The sequence below is a fragment of the Manis pentadactyla genome, chromosome 1 (genome assembly GCF_030020395.1).
Source record: "Manis pentadactyla isolate mManPen7 chromosome 1, mManPen7.hap1, whole genome shotgun sequence".
Lineage (NCBI taxonomy): Eukaryota > Metazoa > Chordata > Mammalia > Pholidota > Manidae > Manis > Manis pentadactyla.
The window spans coordinates 203634697-203653819 of record NC_080019.1 but is presented as its reverse complement, the minus strand read 5'-3'; the positions used below and the strand labels follow the sequence as shown (position 1 = coordinate 203653819).

Sequence of the window (19123 nt, the reverse complement as noted above, 5' to 3'; positions counted from 1 at the left end):
AGGACATAAGAAAAGTGAGCGGCCATTTTTTTTTTCTTTCTGTTTTGTTTTGGCGAGCGCTTTTTGGAAGTCTTAAAGGGATAGGGACCCCAATACTAGGGAAACAGGGCAGCAAGACTGGTGAGCAGATGCCTGAGACTGGCGCCAGAGAATAAAGAAAAACAAGTGGCCATTATTTATTTATTTATTTATTTTGTAAAATTTTTAAATTATTATTTTTTTGTGTGTGTGGTCGTTGTTTTTTTTTGGCAGGTGCTTTTTGGAAGTCTTAAAGGGGCAGGGAGGGACACTTAATCCAGAGGTAGGGAATCCGGGGATCTCTGGACACCCTAATCCCCTGGGCTGCAGGGAGCAGGGAGGCCCCTCACGGAGATAAATAGCCTCCCGGCCGCTCCCCCTCCAACGCGACTCCACCATTTTGGAGCAGCTGCCAGAGCCAGGCCACGCCCACAGCAACAGCGGAGATTAACTCCATAGCAGCCGGGCAGGAAGCAGAAGCCCTGTCTGCGCGCAGCTGCCCAGCACAAGCCACTAGGGGTCGCTGTTCTCCCAGGAGAGGAGGGCCACAAACCAACAAGAAGGGAAGTTCTTCCAGCTGTCACTCATCCCAGCTCTGCAAACTATTCCTAATACCATGAAAAGGCAAAACTACAGGCAGACAAAGATCACAGAGACAACACCAGAGAAGTAGACAGACCTAACCAGTCTTCCTGACAAAGAATTCAAAATAAAAATCATAAACATGCTGACAGAGATGCAGAGAAATACGCAAGAGATATGGGATGAAGTCCGGAGGGAGATCACAGATGTCAGAAAGGAGATTACAGAAATGAAACAAACTCTGGAAGGGTTTATAAGCAGAATGGATAGGATGCAAGAGGCCATTGATGGAATTGAAACCAGAGAACAGGAACACATAGAAGCTGACATAGAGAGAGATAAAAGGATCTCCAGGAATGAAACAATATTAAGAGAACTGTGTGACCAATCCAAAAGGAACAATATCCGTATTATAAGGGTACCAGAAGAAGAAGAGAGGGGAAAAGGGATGGAAAGTATCTTGGAAGAAATAATTGCTGAAAACTTCCCCAAACTAGGGGAGGAAATAATCGAACAGACCACGGAAATACACAGAACCCCCAACAGAAAGGATCCAAGGAGGACAACACCAAGACACATAATAATTAAAATGGCAAAGATCAAGGACAAGGAAAGAGTTTTAAAGGCAGCTAGAGAGAAAAAGGTCACCTATAAAGGAAAACCCATAAGGCTAACGTCAGACTTCTCGACAGAAACCCTACAGGCCAGAAGAGAATGGCATGATATATTTAATACAATGAAACAGAAGGGCCTTGAACCAAGGATACTGTATCCAGCATAACTATCATTTAAATATGATGGTGGGATTAAACAATTCCCAGACAAACAAAAGCTGAGGGAATTTGCTTCCCACAAACCACCTCTACAGGACATCTTACAGGGACTGCTCTAGATGGGAGCACTCCTAGAAAGAGCACAGAACAAAACACCCAACATATGAAGAATGGAGGAGGAGGAATAAGAAGGGAGAGAAGAAAAGAATCTCCAGACAGTGTATATAACAGTTCAATAAGCGAGCTAAGTTAGGAAGTAAGATACTAAAGAGGCTAACCTTGAACCTTTGGTAACCACGAATTTAAAGCCTGCAATGGCAATTAAGTACATATCTTTCAATAGTCACCCTAAATGTTAATGGACTGAATGCACCAATCAAAAGACACAGAGTAACAGAATGGATGAAAAAGCAAGACCCGTCTATATACTGCTTACAAGAAACTCACCTCAAACCCAAAGACATGTCCAGACTAAAAGTCAAGGGATGGAAAAACATATTTCAGGCAAACAACAGCGAGAAGAAAGCAGGGGTTGCAGTACTAATATCAGACAAAATAGACTTCAAAACAAAGAAAGTAACAAGAGATAAAGAAGGACACTACATAATGATAAAGGGCTCAGTCCAACAAGAGGATATAACCATTCTAAATACATATGCACCCAACACAGGAGCACCAGCATATGTGAAACAAATACTAACAGAACTAAAGGGGGAAATAGACTGCAATGCATTCATTCTAGGAGACTTCAACACACCACTCACCCCAAAGGATAGATCCACCGGGCAGAAAATAAGTAAGGACACGGAAGCACTGAACAACACAGTAGAGCAGATGGACCTAATAGATATCTACAGAACTCTACATCCAAAAGCAACAGGATACACATTCTTCTCAAGTGCACATGGAACATTCTCCAGAATAGACCACATACAAGGCCACAAAAAGAGCCTCACTAAATTCCAAAAGATTGAAATCCTACCAACCAACTTTTCAGACCACAAAGGCATAAAACTAGAAATAAACTGTACAAAGAAAGCAAAAAGACTCACAAACACATGGAGGCTTAACAACATGCTCTTAAATAATCAATGGATCAATGACCAAATCAAAATGGAGATCCAGCAATATATGGAAACAAATGACAACAACAACACTAAGCCCCAACTTCTGTGGGACACAGCAAAAGCAGTCTTAAGAGGAAAGTATATAGCAATCCAAGCATATTTAAAAAAGGAAGAACAATCCCAAATGAATGGTCTAATGTCACAATTATCGAAATTGGAAAAAGAAGAACAGATGAGGCCTAAGGTCAGCAGAAGGAGGGACATAATAAAGATCAGAGAAGAAATAAATAAAATTGAGAAGAATAAAACAATAGCAAAAATCAATGAAACCAAGAGCTGGTTCTTCAAGAAAATAAACAATGGCCCCGGAAGATGACTGGTTAGCCAGAGACGGGTAAGATTCCTCAAGGGAGGAACAACCTAAGACAGGCACAGTCGCAGGGGGGCCATCAGGTGAGAAATTGGGGATCAACAGAGGTGAGGCTTAGAACCTCACCCCCCCGTTCTGAGAGAAATCTTCTGCATACGTGGATGTTTTATTGCCCTTGTCTAGCTTGGATTAACACATAGTCTACAGGCACACACCTGATCATCTACATGTGCTCTCTTACAACACTAAACTCTGTTTTCTACCTTTATCTTGTATCTACCTACCACTTCAGCATTTTATTAAAAATAATAATAATAAAGAGAGAAATGTGGTATCCACATATAAATCAAGTATAAAAACCAAATGAGTATTCATATTTGAACTGACTGTTTATAGTTCATAATGCATGAGCAAAACCGAAAGTTTCTGTGATGACTGCCCTTGTACTGTTCACTATGTAACTTATTCATTATGTAAGAATTTGTTCTACATGTAAAAACTTGTTTGTTATGCCTCAGAAGATTGGAGACTGACAAAAATTAGGCTTGGGGTGGATTAATGATTGTGCATTGAGCATTGACTCCCCTATACAGAATTTTATTGTCGTTAACAACCATTTGATCAATAAATATGAGAGATGCCCTCACAAAAAAAAAAAAAAAAAAAAAAGGACAGACTTCCAATGGTAAAATAAATTAGTAACCGGGATGTAATGTATAGCATAAGGAATATAGTCAAGATATTGTAACAGCCTGGTAGGGTGATAGTTGGAACCTAGAATTATGTATATAAATGTTCTACCACTGTGTTGTACACTTGAAACTCATGTAATGTAATACTGTGTGTCAACTACCCTTCAATAAAAAATAATTATTTAAAAAAAAAAAAAAAAAAAGAAATTAAAAATGCCCAGGTGAATCCCAAATAAAGTATGTGATTTAGTTCAAAAAAAAAAAAAAAAAAAAAAAGAAAATAAACAAAATAGATAAGCCTCTAGCCAGACTTATTAAGAGGAAAAGAGAGTCAACACAAATCAACAGTATCAGAAATGAGAAAGGAAAAATCACGACGGACCCTACAGAAATACAAAGAATTATTAGAGAATACTATGAAAACCTATATGCTAACAAGCTGGGAAACCTAGGAGAAATGGACAACTTCCTAGAAAAATACAACCTTCCAAGACTGACCCAGAAAGAAACAGAAAATCTAAACAGACCAATTACCAGCAACGAAATTGAAGCGGTAATCAAAAAACTACCAAAGAACAAAACCCCCGGGCCAGATGGATTTACCTCGGAATTTTATCAGACATACAGGGAAGACATAAAACCCACTCTCCTTAAAGTTTTCCAAAAAATAGAGGAGGAGGGGATACTCCCAAACTCATTCTATAAAGCTAACATCACCCTAATACCAAAACCAGGCAAAGACCCCACCAAAAAAGAAAACTACAGACCAATATCCCTGATGAACGTAGATGCAAAAATACTCAACAAAATATTAGCAAACCGAATTCAAAAATACATCAAAAGGATCATACACCATGACCAAGTGGGATTCATCCCAGGGATGCAAGGATGGTACAATATTCGAAAGTCCATCAACATCATCCACCACATCAACAAAAAGAAAGACAAAAACCACATGATCATCTCCATAGATGCTGAAAAAGCATTTGACAAAGTTCAACATCCATTCATGATAAAAACTCTCAGCAAAATGGGAATAGAGGGCAAGTACCTCAACATAATAAAGGCCATCTATGATAAACCCACAGCCAACATTATATTGAACAGCGAGAAGCTGAAAGCATTTCCTCTGAGATCGGGAACTAGACAGGGATGCCCACTCTCCCCACTGTTATTTAACATAGTACTGGAGGTCCTAGCCACGGCAATCAGACAAAACAAAAAAATACAAGGGATCCAGATTGGTAAAGAAGAAGTTAAACTGTCACTATTTGCAGATGACATGATACTGTACATAAAAAACCCTAAAGACTCCACCCCAAAACTACTAGAACTGGTATCGGAATACAGCAAAGTTGCAGGATACAAAATCAACACACAGAAATCTGTGGCTTTCCTATATACTAACAATGAACCAACAGAAAGAGAAATCAGGAAAACAACTCCATTCACAATTGCATCAAAAAAAATAAAATACCTAGGAATAAACCTAACCAAAGAAGTGAAAGGCTTATACTCTGAAAACTACAAGTCACTCTTAAGAGAAATTAAAGGGGACACTAACAGATGGAAACTCATCCCATGCTCGTGGCTAGGAAGAATTAATATAATCAAAATGGCCATCCTGCCCAAAGCAATATACAGATTTGATGCAATCCCTATGAAACTACCAGCAACATTCTTCAATGAACTGGAACAAATAATTCAAAAACTCATATGGAAACACCAAAGACCCCGAATAGCCAAAGCAATCCTGAGAAGGAAGAATAAAGTGGGGGGGATCTCACTCCCCAACTTCAAGCTCTACTACAAAGCCATAGTAATCAAGACAATTTGGTACTGGCACAAGAACAGAGCCACAGACCAATGGAACAGACTAGAGAATCCAGACATTAACCCAGACATATATGGTCAATTAATATTTGATAAAGGAGCCATGGACATACAATGGGGAAATGACAGTCTCTTCAACAGATGGTGCTGGCAAAACTGGACAGCTACATGTAGGAGAATGAAACCGGACCATTGTCTAACCCCATATACAAAAGTAAACTCAAAATGGATCAAGGACCTGAATGTAAGTCATGAAACCATTAAACTCTTGGAAGAAAACATAGGCAAAAACCTCTTAGACATAAACATGAGTGACCTCTTCTTGAACATATCTCCCCAGGCAAGGAAAACAACAGCAAAAATGAACAAGTGGGACTATATTAAGCTGAAAAGCTTCTGTACAGCAAAAGACACCATCAACAGAACAAAAAGGAACCCTACAGTATGGGAGAATATATTTGAAAATGACACATCCGATAAAGGCTTGACGTCCAGAATATATAAAGAGCTCACACACCTCAACAAACAAAAAACAAATAACCCAATTAAAAAATGGGAAGAGGAACTGAACAGACAGTTCTCCAAAAAAGAAATACAGATGGCCAACAGACACATGAAAAGATGCTCCACATCGCTAATTATCAGAGAAATGCAAATTAAAACTACAATGAGGTATCACCTCACACCAGTAAGGATGGCTGCCATCCAAAAGACAAACAACAACAAATGTTGGCAAGGCTGTGGAGAAAGGGGAACCCTCCTACACTGCTGGTGGGAATGTAAATTAGTTCAGCCATTGCGGAAAGCAGTATGGATGGACATCAAAATGTTCAAAACAGACTTACCATTTGACCCAGGAATTGCACTCCTAGGAATTTACCCTAAGAATGCAGCAATCAAGTATGAGAAAGACCAATGTACCCCTATGTTTATCGCAGCACTATTTACAATAGCCAAGAATTGGAAGCAACCTAAATGTCCATCGATAGATGACTGGATAAAGAAGATGTGGTACATATACACAATGGAATACTACTCAGCCATAAGAAAGGGCAAATCCCACCGTTTGCAGCAACATGGATGGAGCTGGAGGGTATTATGCTCAGTGAAACAAGCCAAGCGGAGAAAGAGAAATACCAAATGATCTCACTCATCTGTGGAATATAAGAACAAAGGAAAAACTGAAGGAACAAAATAGCAGCAGAATCACAGAACTCAAGAATGGACTAACAGGTACCAAAGGGAAAGGGACTGGGGAGGATGGGTGGGTAGGGAGGGATAAGGGGGGGAGAAGAAGGGGGGTATTAAGATTAGCATGCATGGGGGGGTAGGAGAAAAGGGAGGGCTGTACAACACAGAGAAGGCAAGTAGTGATTCTACAACATTTTGCTATGCTGATGGACAGTGACTGTAAAGGGGTTTATAGGGGGGACCTGGTATAGGGGAGAGCCTAGTAAACATAATATTCATCATGTAAGTGTAGATTAATGGTACCAAAAAAAAAAAAAGGCAATTCCTGTGTGGTGACCTTCAATGAGTTCTACACAAGGGTATAAAGGGCATATAAAAATGTAGGCAAAGGGTCTGTTTGTGTTTATACAGAGGATCAAAGCCTAATTGGGCTACCCTGAAAATGAACTAAGATACAATATGAAAAAGAACTTCCAACATCAGCACTCTCTGGAAGACTCATGCCAGAAGATGATCATCAAAAAACCCCAACAAAGATCCACACACTGCTACAGGTGTAGATGCACTCATCCCACCAGTTCCTGGACTTGCCATGGGAATGAGGAAGGAGATATCTAAGCTGGCCTGTGCATACAGTAAAACAACAAATTTGACTGGATCTATACTGTTGGAACTCAACCAAGAATTAGGAGAAGTGCAAATTGTAGTGCTCCAAAATCTTACAACTACAGACTATTTACTGTTAAAAGACCTTATGGGATGTGAACAGTCCCCAGGAATGGGTTGTTTTAATTTGTCTGATTTCTCTCAGACTGTTCAAGTTCAGTTGGACAATATCCACCATATCATAGATAAGTTTTCACAAATGCCTAAGGTGCCTAGTTGGTTTTCTTGGTTTCACTGGAGATGGCTGGTAATTACAGGTATGCTTTGGTTATGTAACTATACTCCTATTATGTTAATGTGTGTGCGCAATTTAAGTAGTAGTTTAAAACCTATACATGCTGAAGTTACTCTACAAGAAGATATGTCAAAGAAATAATCAATCTTCCCATGTTTTCTTCCGCCTGCTACTTCTGTAGCTTTTCTTCCTCCTTCCTAATTACAACCCTTAAATAGAATTTGTGCCTCATATCAAATTTACCAAGTATCATAATTCTTCCAAGTGGTAAAGATACCTCAAGACAAATGCTGGGCATAGAAGCCACAGGGCATAAATATGCAAAGAAGTAAAAAGCTAACCTTTTCAAACAATAAGGCTTCTCTTTCACTTACCAACTTTACATTTCCCTGTATGGCCCCGGAAGATGACTGGTTAGCCAGAGACGGGTAAGATTCCTCAAGGGAGGAACAACCTAAGACAGGCACAGTCGCAGGGGGGCCATCAGGTGAGAAATTGGGGATCAACAGAGGTGAGGCTTAGAACCTCACCCCCCCTGTTCTGAGAGAAATCTTCTGCATACATGGATGTTTTATTGCCCTTGTCTAGCTTGGATTAACACATAGTCTACAGGCACACACCTGATCATCTACATTTGCTCTCTTACAACACTAAACTATGTTTTCTACCTTTATCTTGTATCTACCTACCACTTCAGCATTTTATTAAAAATAATAATAATAAAGAGAGAAATGTGGTATCCACATATAAATCAAGTATAAAAATCAAATGAGTATTCATATTTGAACTGACTGTTTATAGTTCATAATGCATGAGCAAAACTGAAAGTTTCTGTGATGACTGCCCTTGTACTGTTCACCATGTAACTTATTCACTATGTAAGAATTTGTTCTCCATGTAAGAACTTGTTTGTTATGCTTCAGAAGATTGGAGACTGATTAAAATTAGGCTTGGGGTGGATTAATGATTGTGCATTGAGCATTGACTCCCCTATACAGAATTTTATTGTCATTAACAACCATTTGATCAATAAATATGAGAGATGGCCTCACAAAAAAAAAAAAAAAGTACACACTTCCAATTGTAAAATAAATAAGTAACCGGGATGTAATGTATAGCATAAGAAATATAGTCAAAATATTGTAACAACTTGGTATGGTGATAGCTGGTACCTAGAATTATCACGTATATAAATGTTGAATCACTGTGTTGTACACCTGAAACTAATGTAATACTGTGTGTCAACTACCCTTCAATAAAAAAATAATTATCTACAAAAAAAAAAAAAAAAGAAAATTCTTGGAACTAATAGGTATAGCAAGGTTATAGGATACAGCATTAATATCTGAAAGCCAGTTGCTTTCTTATATACCAATAACGCACAATTAAAGTTTGAAATTTTAAAAATACATCATTACATCACCTAAAATAAATACAGCATAACATAAAAAGTCCTGAGATTCACTCATGTTATTTTGTGTAGCAGTAGTTGATTAGTTTTCATTGCTATGTAATATTCTATTTTTTTTTTAATCTATACCATTGTTAGTTCATCAATTCACCTATTGATGAATAGTTTGGATGCTTAGAAATTTTGACTATTCTGCATAAAGCTGCTCTGAACATTCTTTTGTTGAACACATATGTATTCACATATCTTGGATACATGCCCAAGAGTGGAATTACTTAACTGAATAGATCAAGGTAGATATATGGTTAGTTTTTTTCCAATATATTACCCAATTTAAAGCTCCCACCAGCACCACAAGTTCTGTTTGTTTTGCATCCTTGATAACACTTAATATTGTCCATCCTTGTACACTCCCATCACTTTAAATACCATTTCTGTGTAGAGACTTTCCCTCGATCTTTATCTCCCATCCAGTGTTCTCCCCTGATGGTACATCCAATCAATATGACATCTCTCCTTATATGTCTTGTCAGTATTTCCAAGATAACAAGTCTGTAAAAACCTCTCAAGTCCTCCTTCCTCCCAAAGGGTTTCTTCCTCTAACTTCCATATCCCCATAAAAAGCACCACTATGGACTCAGCTGCTTTACCTGAATACCTGAATTTTCTTCTTTCTCTCACTTCCACATCCAATCCTTCAGTGAAGCTGTTGAGTTCTACTTCCATAATATGTCCAGAATCTGTCCATTTCTTCCCACCTTTACTGCTGATTCCTTAATGCAAACCATTATCATTCTTTTCTTTAACATATTTTTATTAAGGTATCATTGATATACAATCTTATGAAGATTTCACATAAGCAACACTGTGGTCATTACATTTACCCATATGATCAAGTCCCCCCCAACCCCATTGCAGTCACTGTCCATCAGCGTAGTCAGATACTATAGAGTGGTTACTTGTCTTCTCTGTGCTGTACTGCCTTCTCCGTGACCCCCCTACATTATGCGTGCTAATCATAATACCCCTCAATCCCTTTCTCCCTCCCTCTCCATCCGCCCTCCCCTACCCCTCCCCTTTGGTAACCGCTAGTCCCTTCTTGGAGTCTGTGAGTCTGCTGCTGTTTTATTCCTTTTGTTTTGCTTCGTTGTTATACTCCACAAATGAGTGAAATCATTTGGTACTTGTCTTTCTCTGCCTGACCATTATCATTCTTGACCACATGACTGCTCAACAGCCAGAGGGATCTTTCTAAAAAATAAAGCAGTCATGTCACTGCCTTGCTTAACACCCTTCACTATCTCCCCTAGGGCTCTAACATAAAATCCCAACTCCTCACCTTGGCCTTAAAGTCTTTGAATGATTTGATCCCTCCCACCTCTCTGATCTCACCTCCTCCCATAGGGAACTGACCATATTCTGGCCATTGCCTCTTCTTAAATACACCAGGCTTGTACCCACCTCAGGACCTTTGCACTTGCTGTTCCCTCTGTCTGGGAAGCTCTTCTCTCAAATATTTGCCCAGCTGCCTCCTTTTCATCTGTTTGAGTCTTAGCCTAAAGGTCTCTTTCTCTAAAAAGGCCCTCACTGACCACCTTGACTAAAGTTGCCCCTCCACACCTCAGGCACCCTATCTCATCCCTTTTTGTTTTATGTATAGCTCTAATTTTCCTTATCTTATCCTTAATGCTTATGTTCTCAGCTAGAATGTAAGGTCCCCAAGGGGTATAGTCCCTTGCTATGTCCCTACTGCCCAGAACTGCATTGTCTACTATGGTAGCCACTAGCCACAGGTGGCTCTTAAAAATAAATAGAATTAAGAATTCAGTTCTTCACAAGTACCAAATAATTTCACTTATTTGTGGAGTATAACAACAAAGCAAAACTGAAGGAACAAAACAGCAGGAGACTCACACACTCCAAGAGGGACTAGCGGTTACCAAAGGGAAGTGGGGTAGGGGAGGGTGGGTAGGAAAGGAGGGAGAAGGGGATTAAAGGGCATTAAGATTAGCACACACAATTTAGGTAGGTCACAGGTAAGGCAGTACAGCACCGAGAAGACAAGTAATGACTCTATAGCATGTTACTGTGGTGATGGACGGTGACTACAATGGGCGGGGGGGACTTGATAATATGGGTGAATGTTGAAACCACGATGCTGTTCATGTGAAACCTTCATAAGATTGTATATCAATAATACCTTAATTTAAAAAAAAAGAATTCAGTTCTTTAGTCATGCTTGTCACTGGTCTGGATTTGAACCCAGGGCTGTCTTGCTCTAAAGCACATTCTACTCTCTTTCCCAAGAACCTGGCTGTTGAGAGGCACAGGCTGTCCTTGTCCTCCTACAGACCCTCCCACCCTGTGTTTGTTGTATCTATTAAGAAGCTGTGGGAAGATTTACTAAAGGACGGTTGCCCAAGGCACAAAGGGGTTAGTGCTGATTCCATCCCAGTCGTTGGCTGTGTGACCCTTAGCAAGTCCCTTTACCTCTCTGGGCTGTTGCTATAAAGTGAAGTAACTGACCCTGATGGCTGGATATCTGGGGATGGCAGTGGGGGGTCGGGGACTGGTGTGACTGGATGCACTCTTCAGATCCTGTCTGGCTCTGGTGCAGGCTAGCATGAGGAGGCGGGTGAGGCTGAAAGCGCTTCGGTCAGCTTTACGTCCAACAGCAGCTCCTGTTTCTTTAATGCCTACAGGTAAGATAGCGGAGGGTCAGAGAGGTAAAGCAACTTGGCCAAGGCTACACAGCCCGGGAACTGGCGGAGCTGATTCGAACCCGAGACTCCCTGATGTCATGCCCCATCCCACGCGAGCACGGTCGAAGGGCCCAGAGGGCGGAGCCGGGACCCACGGGAACCATAAGGAGTAGTCCGGTGAGAGGTGGTGAGCTCCCCGTCTCTGGGGGTGTGCAAGCCAGGGCTGGTCCATCCGCCCCGCCTGCGCCGGGGAGCCCCTCGTGGGCCCCTTCGGCCTTCCGCCGCGGCCACGGCCACTGCTGAGGCGCGAGCGCGGCGCCGAGGGGGCGGGGCGGGGGCTGCTATTTCTGTCTGGTGAGCGCAGCCCGCGCAGCCGGGAGGGGGCCCGCGCCGCCATATTCCCTCCCGCCGGCCGGCTCGCGGCGCGCAGCCACCATGAGCACCGCCGCCTTCCACATCTCCAGCTTGCTGGAGAAGATGACGTCCAGCGACAAGGACTTCAGGTGCGCCCCGCCGCCTCCCGCCGGCACCGCGGGACTCGAGCCCCCGCGCCGCGCTCCCCGCCTTCCCCGGGACCCTCTCCCCGCCGCGCCTCGGGGTGCAGCCCTGCGGTCTCCGCGCCTCCAGGCCCGGCCCCGTCTCCCGCGGTGCAAACTGCAGCCCCGGCCTCCTGCCCCACGTTGGGGCCCCTCTGCCCCCTTCCCCTACCCTTTCTCCCCTTATTTCTGCCCAGCCCTCCTCTCTCCCCGGAGGCGCCGCAGGCCCTGCATTTCAACCCACAGCTGAAGCCCTCGGCCTCTCCTGGGGATCCCAGCGCCCGCCTCGTCTTACCCGCATTGAAACCCAGTTCCTTCCCGGGGCCCCAACCCCGGGGCTGCCTTTTTCACGGGCATCCGCAGTATCCTCAGCTCTGCCCTCTTCTCGCAGTCGCCCCAGGCCGCCTCCCCCGGCACCTCATCAGGGCGCCGTCTCCCATCCCTCCGTTCCCAGGTTTGCTGTGACTCAGGCTGAGGGAGGGGGCTGGGCCGAGTGGCTTTGCGGGCCGGGTGGGTGATGGCTGGGTGGTTGCTTCCAGGTTTTGTCCACGCCCCTTCCCCGGGTTCCCCCTCGCCCAGCATCACTGAGCCACACAGGAAGGTAGCTGAGAAGAACCGAGGAAGCCTGTGCCCCGACTCCTGCATCCTCAGGGGGATCGAGGCCTAGGGAGGCAAAAGGGTTGGCCCCTGGTCCCACAGCCAGTTCTGGATCCTCCGGGCTGAAAGGAGCCACAGAAGACAACAAAGCTGTGCCCGAGAGAACATCCTGTTGTTTATTCCCATGTTACAGATGGGGAAACTGAGGTTCCAGGGCAGGAAGGGCCTAGGTGCAGTCACAGAGCTAGGAAGTGGAGGACTTGGGGTCCCAGTCCAGGTCAGTCCAGCACAGAGGCTTGAGATCTAAGTGAGGCCATCTGATTCCAGCCCCCTGACAGGTAAGAGACTGAGGCCCTGCTCTCCTGGTCTGACCCTTGCCTTTTCCTGGAATCATTCTTCAACATCCCTTAGGAGCCTCTAGTGGAGCTTTAGTAGAGCCTTTGGGCCACAGTCCTGAGTTCAGATCCTGGCTCCAATGACTTACTGGCTGTGTGACCGTGGACAAGCTGCTTAACCTCTCTGAGCCCCAACTTCTGTTTCTATAAGATGGGGATAATAGCAGAACCCACCTCAGATGATTGGCCAGACAAGGAAATGAGTTAGTACATGTGGAATGCTAAGATGAGTGGCTGGCTCCAGGTAAGCACTTAATAAATGGACACCGTTATGATTCCACACACACCAGAAGTCTGCCGGCCCCTCTCTGCTCTGGGCCTTGCCCTGCCCCTCCACATTCATTTGCCTCCTTCACCTGGCTAGCTCCTCCTCAGTTGTCACCTCTTTGGGGTACCTCCTGGCACCCTGGCAGAGTTAGGCACCTTCTCTGAGCTCCCAGGGAACTTCCCTGCTCCATGTTTCTATTGCATCACTTCTTAGCCCGGGGATACCCAGAGTCCCTGCATGAGGACTGTGCCCTTCTGGGTATAGTAGGTGCTCAGCGAATGTTTTCTGTGTCCCAGGCTTCCTGCTGTGCCATCCAGGGTAAATCTCAATTGTCTACCCATCTGCCTCAGTGGTAGTGATTGTTCTTCCTGTTCTCCAGTGGCTTGGAGAGGTGAAGTGACTTGTCCAAGGTCACGTGGACAGCCAGTGGCTTGAGGGGATTTGCACTACTATCTTTTGGGCCCCAGGTCCAGTCTCCAGGAGAGGGAGTTGGCCCTGCCAACTAGAGCCTGAGAAGCACTCTCAGCCAGCTCTGCCAGCAGCTCTGAGAACACTTAAAACCACCCCAAGCATATGAGGATGGTGTCTATTTTTAAAGTCTGGATACCAGGAGGGCTGGGTCCTGCTGACCAATTGTCCAGGTGCCATGTGGCCAAGTTTTTCAGCTGAGTTGCCTCTAGGGTTTCTCTGGAATGAAACTGAGACTATGTCCTCTGGCTCCTGGACGTGGGTGGTGACTGCAAATGGGGGTCCCATGCAGGGTGAAGGAAGCCTTTGATCCCTGTTGTTTCTGGGCCCCCACTCTGTGGGCAGGAAGTTGCTCTGTTCCCACTGAGACTCCAACAGTCAAATGGATAAACTGGGGAGTCTTGCAGGAATTCCCAAATCATTTCTTGAAATCACAGTAGTATTGGTTGAGGAGCCAGGAGACCTGACTGATAAGCTGATTCTCTCCCCAACTTGCTGTGTGGCCTTGGGCAGTTCCTGTAAACTCTCTGAGCCTGGTTTTCCCATCTGCTACATGCAAAGAACTGGTTGTCCTATTAAAACCTCCCAAGGATCTTTGAAGTGGGGCAAAGAAAAATTGCATTTGTTAGATAGAAAACCTGAGACTTAGGAGTCAATCTCTCAAGATCACCTAGTTAAGTGGTAAGACCACTTTATTTACTTAAAGCCAAACTTCAGTGTTCAAGCTCTTATGTACCAAATTATACCCTTTCCTATACACCCGCCACCACCACCACTACATAGTACACAATTGGTCTTTCTCTGAGAGCTGGGTGTTTGCAGGAACTCGGGGTTGTCTGAAAATGCTGAGGCATATTTCAGAAGAGTTAGCTTCTGAGTTTGGGTTTCCACACAGCTCTTTGGCACTGAGCCCTGGCTCTCTGCCTCCCCTCCTTCCCTTGCTCTGCTCAGACCCTTTTCAGACTTGTCCTTTGTTGGGCCTGGAATCCCAGAGATGAACCCAATGGGCCTCTGTGTGTTCATAGCTTAATGGGGGCGACACGCTGGTGACTAAGCTTGCAGTGCAGTTTGAGAAGTGCTATAATGGAGTGCAGAGTGCTCTGAGAGAATCCTGCCCAGGAGAACCAAGTGCAATTAGAGCATGTGGGTTGGGGATAGGGCGGGGTGGTCAAAGGAGTCATCCCTGAAGCTGGGACATTTGAGTTGGGTCCTTAACAGATGAATAGGAGTTCAACAGGTGAAGAAGAAAGAGGAGGGCTTCATCTTAGGCAAAGGAGCACATCCCTTGGGTTGCCAGGCTCAGCTGAGTCTCCATGGACTGCTGCAGAAGCCCAGAGACCCTGCCTGCCTTCTCAGAAAGTGGCCTCAGCTGGGCAGACCTAGGGGTGCATGTATATACCTCAGGCCTTGTCCTGGCTCAGAGCCAAACCTCCTCCTTCACCTTATCTCAGCTGCTTCTCCTGCAATGACCAGGCCTAGAGGTGGGCACCATTAGGCCTGCCACTCTCTCCTCGCCTCCAGCCCAGCCTCCTTCCTTCTCTCAGCAGCTTGGGGCTCATCCAGTTGTTAAAAAAAGCTGACATCCACATGTGCCCTGGTACCAGAGTCTCTGGGCCGCCATCCCATCGAACAGCAGTTCTGAGCCTGCAAAGATGAAGCTAGAATCCTTACTATGACCCATTTTGCCACAGGAGGCTTGGGGAGTAGGGCTCTCGGTTGACTCACTCAAGCCAGAAAGCAAAGCTAGTGTGATTAGGCAGAGGGGTCTGGTGGGCCAACAAAAGCCAGAGGCTTTTTCTGGGGTTGCCACTCTTTGGCCCCAACTTTGTGGCATCTCTCCTCGTTGCTCTGTCCTGCCTTCACCAGTCTCCACTCTAAAGTGCTTGCAAGAGCCAGAAATGGATGCAAGGGCCTAGTGGGAACCTGGTGAACTAGATAGTGCGTGTCCTACCTAAAGAGGGCAGCCACGGCTTCCCTCCAGCCAGTTATTGTCGCCACGGAGCATAAGCCCAGTTGCATTCAAATAGTCTGTTTTCCATAGAATCTGGAAATCAATACTTTGATGTCAACTCTCTCAATTTTCAAATATCGATAAATAATTCAAATTTGTGGAAAATATTGGCAAGGTGGACATGGCAGAGGCTGCCAGTTTAAGACTGCTCTCTCTCTTAATCTTGGCAGAGATGGGGCTCCATAATGCCCCCACAGCCCCAACTCTCCTTGGCCTTCCAGCTCAGATTCCCACTGCAATGTCAGATGCCCGGGACAGGGCATCAGGCCTCGTGGCCATGTTCGCCTGTGGGTGGGTAGGGCTTGACTCCGATGTCCACCCCGGGGTCAGGGAGCCCTGGCTGGGGACTGGCTGGCTGACTGTCGGTGGCAGTGCAGTGTTTGAGATATATGTGTTCCTGGCCCATCAGCCTGGCCTAAGGCAGTAGTTCTCAGAGTCAGTGCCTACCCCTCAGCATCATCCGGGAACTTGTTAGAAATACAAATTCTTGGGCCCCATCTCAGACCTAGTGATTCCAGAAGCCCTGGGGATGGGGCCCGGCAGTGCCTAGAGGTGATTCTCTTGCTGGCTATGGGTTGAGAACCACTGGTCTAAAGGCAGGGGCTGAGTCGATTTTCAGAGGTGGGAATGGGCAGGGCAAGCCCCTCTCCACCTGTCTGGTAGAGACAGTATCTTGCTGACACCCCTCTTGGTTGCAGGGTGTCTGGTCGACCCTCTAGCATATATGTGTGTGTGTGTGTGAAATGTGAATGGTGTAATGTGCCATCGTAATAGTGGCGGCGCTATTTACTGAAGACTTACTGAGCGCTCACTGTGTGCTAAGCACATTGAATACATTATCTCATTTTATCTTCCGTACAACTCCGTGAGACAGCCGATCACCCCCATTTTTTCAGACAGGTGAACCAAGGCTCAGAGGGATGAAGTGACTTGTCTGAGTTCACATTTTCGTAAATGGCTAAAGCAGGAGCCCCAGCTTTGGAGCCCTAAGCATTTAGGCGACATGCGGAACCATACCTCATCCGCCACAGTGTGGCAGTTGGTGTCTCCCACATGGGTTTCCTTGGGGTAGCCGGACCGGGCCCACAGCCCACATAATCTTGTGCCCTTGAGTCTTTGTATCAAGGTCTGCGTCTGGGGGAGCTCTGAGCTGCTTGGCAATCCTCCATGCCCTCCCTGTGCAGGTTCATGGCCACCAGTGACCTCATGTCGGAGCTGCAGAAGGACTCCATCCAGCTGGATGAAGACAGCGAGCGCAAGGTGGTGAAGATGCTGCTCAGGCTCCTGGAAGACAAGAACGGGGAGGTGCAGAACCTGGCGGTCAAGTGGTGAGCGTCGGCCTCGGTGGGGCAGGCGGGGCGCCTGGTCGGTGGGAGAGTGCCCCAGGTGTCCCTGCTCCTTGGGGCACAGCCTCCAAGAGAAGAATCACTGAGCAGCTCTTGGAGCCCCAGGGGAGTTAGTGCCTTGGTCTTGGTTCTCCCAGAAGTAGACATGGTGACAAGGACTCAAGTGGAAGTTGATGTGGGAAGTGAACCCAGGAAACTCCAGGAGGGAAATGGGGAAGGCAGGGAAGGAAGACAGCCAATAAAGTGTGTGTTACCAAGCGGAGCTTAACCTACTGGAGTCCTTTGGAACATAGCATAGGACCTACCCCTCGGAGTGTTACCTCCCCGCCAGTTCTCTGTCAGTCCTTGGTTGAGGGCTGCTCCTGGGTTAGGGTGGAGGGTCCTGCATTCCCTGGCACCTCCAGCCAGAGAAAGCCCTCAAGCACAAATGCAGGAACCAGCAGCTGGAAGGTCAGGCTGGTATACACGAGGGTGTGAAAGCTCAAGGGACCTGGGGGGCTCCAAAAGCCTTTAGGCATCATGAGGGTGTGGTCAGAGGTTCTTAACCCTGACTGCATGTTAGAATCATCTAGGCAGTTACAATTACAAACCCCAATGTCCAGGCCACACACGACACCAGTGAACTCAGACTCTCTGGGGCTGGCACCAGGTAATAAGTCCCCAGATAATGGCAATGTGCAGTGAAGGCTGAGAACCAATGTGTCTAGTGCAGCCATTTTAAAGCTTTAACATGCATTTGAATCACCTGGGGACTTGAATGAAGCACAGACTGTGCCTCAGTAGCACTAGGGTAGGACCTGCGCTTCTGCATTTCTGACAAGTTCCAAGTGATGCTGATCTATGACCTCACTTGGAGATCAAGGTCCAGGACAGAAGCTCTCAAAGTGGGGTCCCTGGACCACCAGCATCAGCATCTGCTGGGAACTTGATAGACACGCAAATTCTCTAGGCACAGCCTAGACCTTCTGAATCTCAAAAGCTGAGGTGGGCCCCAGCAGTCTGTATTTTAGCAAGGCCCCAGCACATTCTGTTACACAAGTTTGAAAACCACTGCTCTCGCACGTTCTTGGTTTCCAGCTGCAGTTCCTGGGTGCGATGGTTTGGCCATCTACCGAGATGCAAAACCTACAAGGAGCGCAGGTTTTTGGGGGTACCAGGAAGGATGTTGGCATAGTTGGAGGGTGCCTCTCTTTCTGGAAAAGTAGGAAGTCCCCTGTTGATCTGAGGCCCTTTTCCTAAGCATATGTGGCCCCAAGGGCATGAGGAGACATAAGGGGCAGCCTGATCCAGCCTGAGCCTGAGGCTTTTGGACACCCTCCCTCTCTCCCTGCTCAGCCTGGGTCCTCTGGTGGGCAAAGTGAAGGAGTACCAGGTGGAGACCATCGTGGATGCCCTCTGTGCCAACATGCGGTCAGACAAGGAGCAGCTCCGAGACATTGCTGGCATCGGCCTCAAGACCGTCCTGTCGGAGCTCCCCACTGCAGCCACAGGTACCCAGGTCACCCAGATGAGGTACTATGATGACTTTTCCTAGATTTCTGATTAAAGAAATAGACTCAGAGAGGTGAAGGGACTTATATCTAAGGTCAGCCAGCTAGTAAGTGGCAGAGAATTCAGACCCGGATCTATATAAGTTCATGATTGTATGTTGGGAATGCAAAAATCTAACTAATGACAACTTGAAGAGGTAGTGGTTGCTTTCCTCACCTAGTTCTGGAGGGATCAGCCACTCCATTTTTGCAGTGATTCATTTAGCAGCTCAGGACAAAGTTGAGGTTGCTCCCTGGGTCTCTTACCCTTTCTAAGAAAAGCATGTTTCCCTAGAAGCCCTAAGAAGATTTCTGCCTATATCTCCAAGGCCAGAACAGGGTCACTGGACCCTTCCTAGCAGCAAGGGAGTCTAGAAAAGGAAGTGCTGAACTTTTCCTGCCTCCCTAGTAGGAGGCAAGAGGATGGCAGAAG

The 19123-nt window shown here is 45.8% G+C and overlaps 1 protein-coding gene across 5 annotated transcripts in view; it reads left to right on the top strand.

Moving 5' to 3' along the window:
* Positions 1 to 11919: 11919 nt before the first annotated feature.
* Positions 11920 to 19123, top strand: part of CAND2 (cullin associated and neddylation dissociated 2 (putative)) — a 176245-nt gene continuing 169041 nt past the window's right edge. For 2 of the 5 annotated variants that reach the window (XR_008999036.1, XM_057506390.1), the window contains exons 1-3: positions 11921 to 12043; positions 17000 to 17143; positions 18497 to 18651. Coding sequence is in view for 4 of the 5 variants with exons in the window: in XM_057506390.1 (XP_057362373.1) it covers positions 11976 to 12043; positions 17000 to 17143; positions 18497 to 18651 (367 nt within the window). In the remaining variant the exon portion in view is untranslated. Of the gene's footprint in view, positions 12044 to 12273; positions 12531 to 16999; positions 17144 to 18496; positions 18652 to 19123 lie in introns of all 5 variants that reach the window. The other 3 variants (XM_057506394.1, XM_057506384.1, XM_036911417.2) reach the window with 3 other exon arrangements.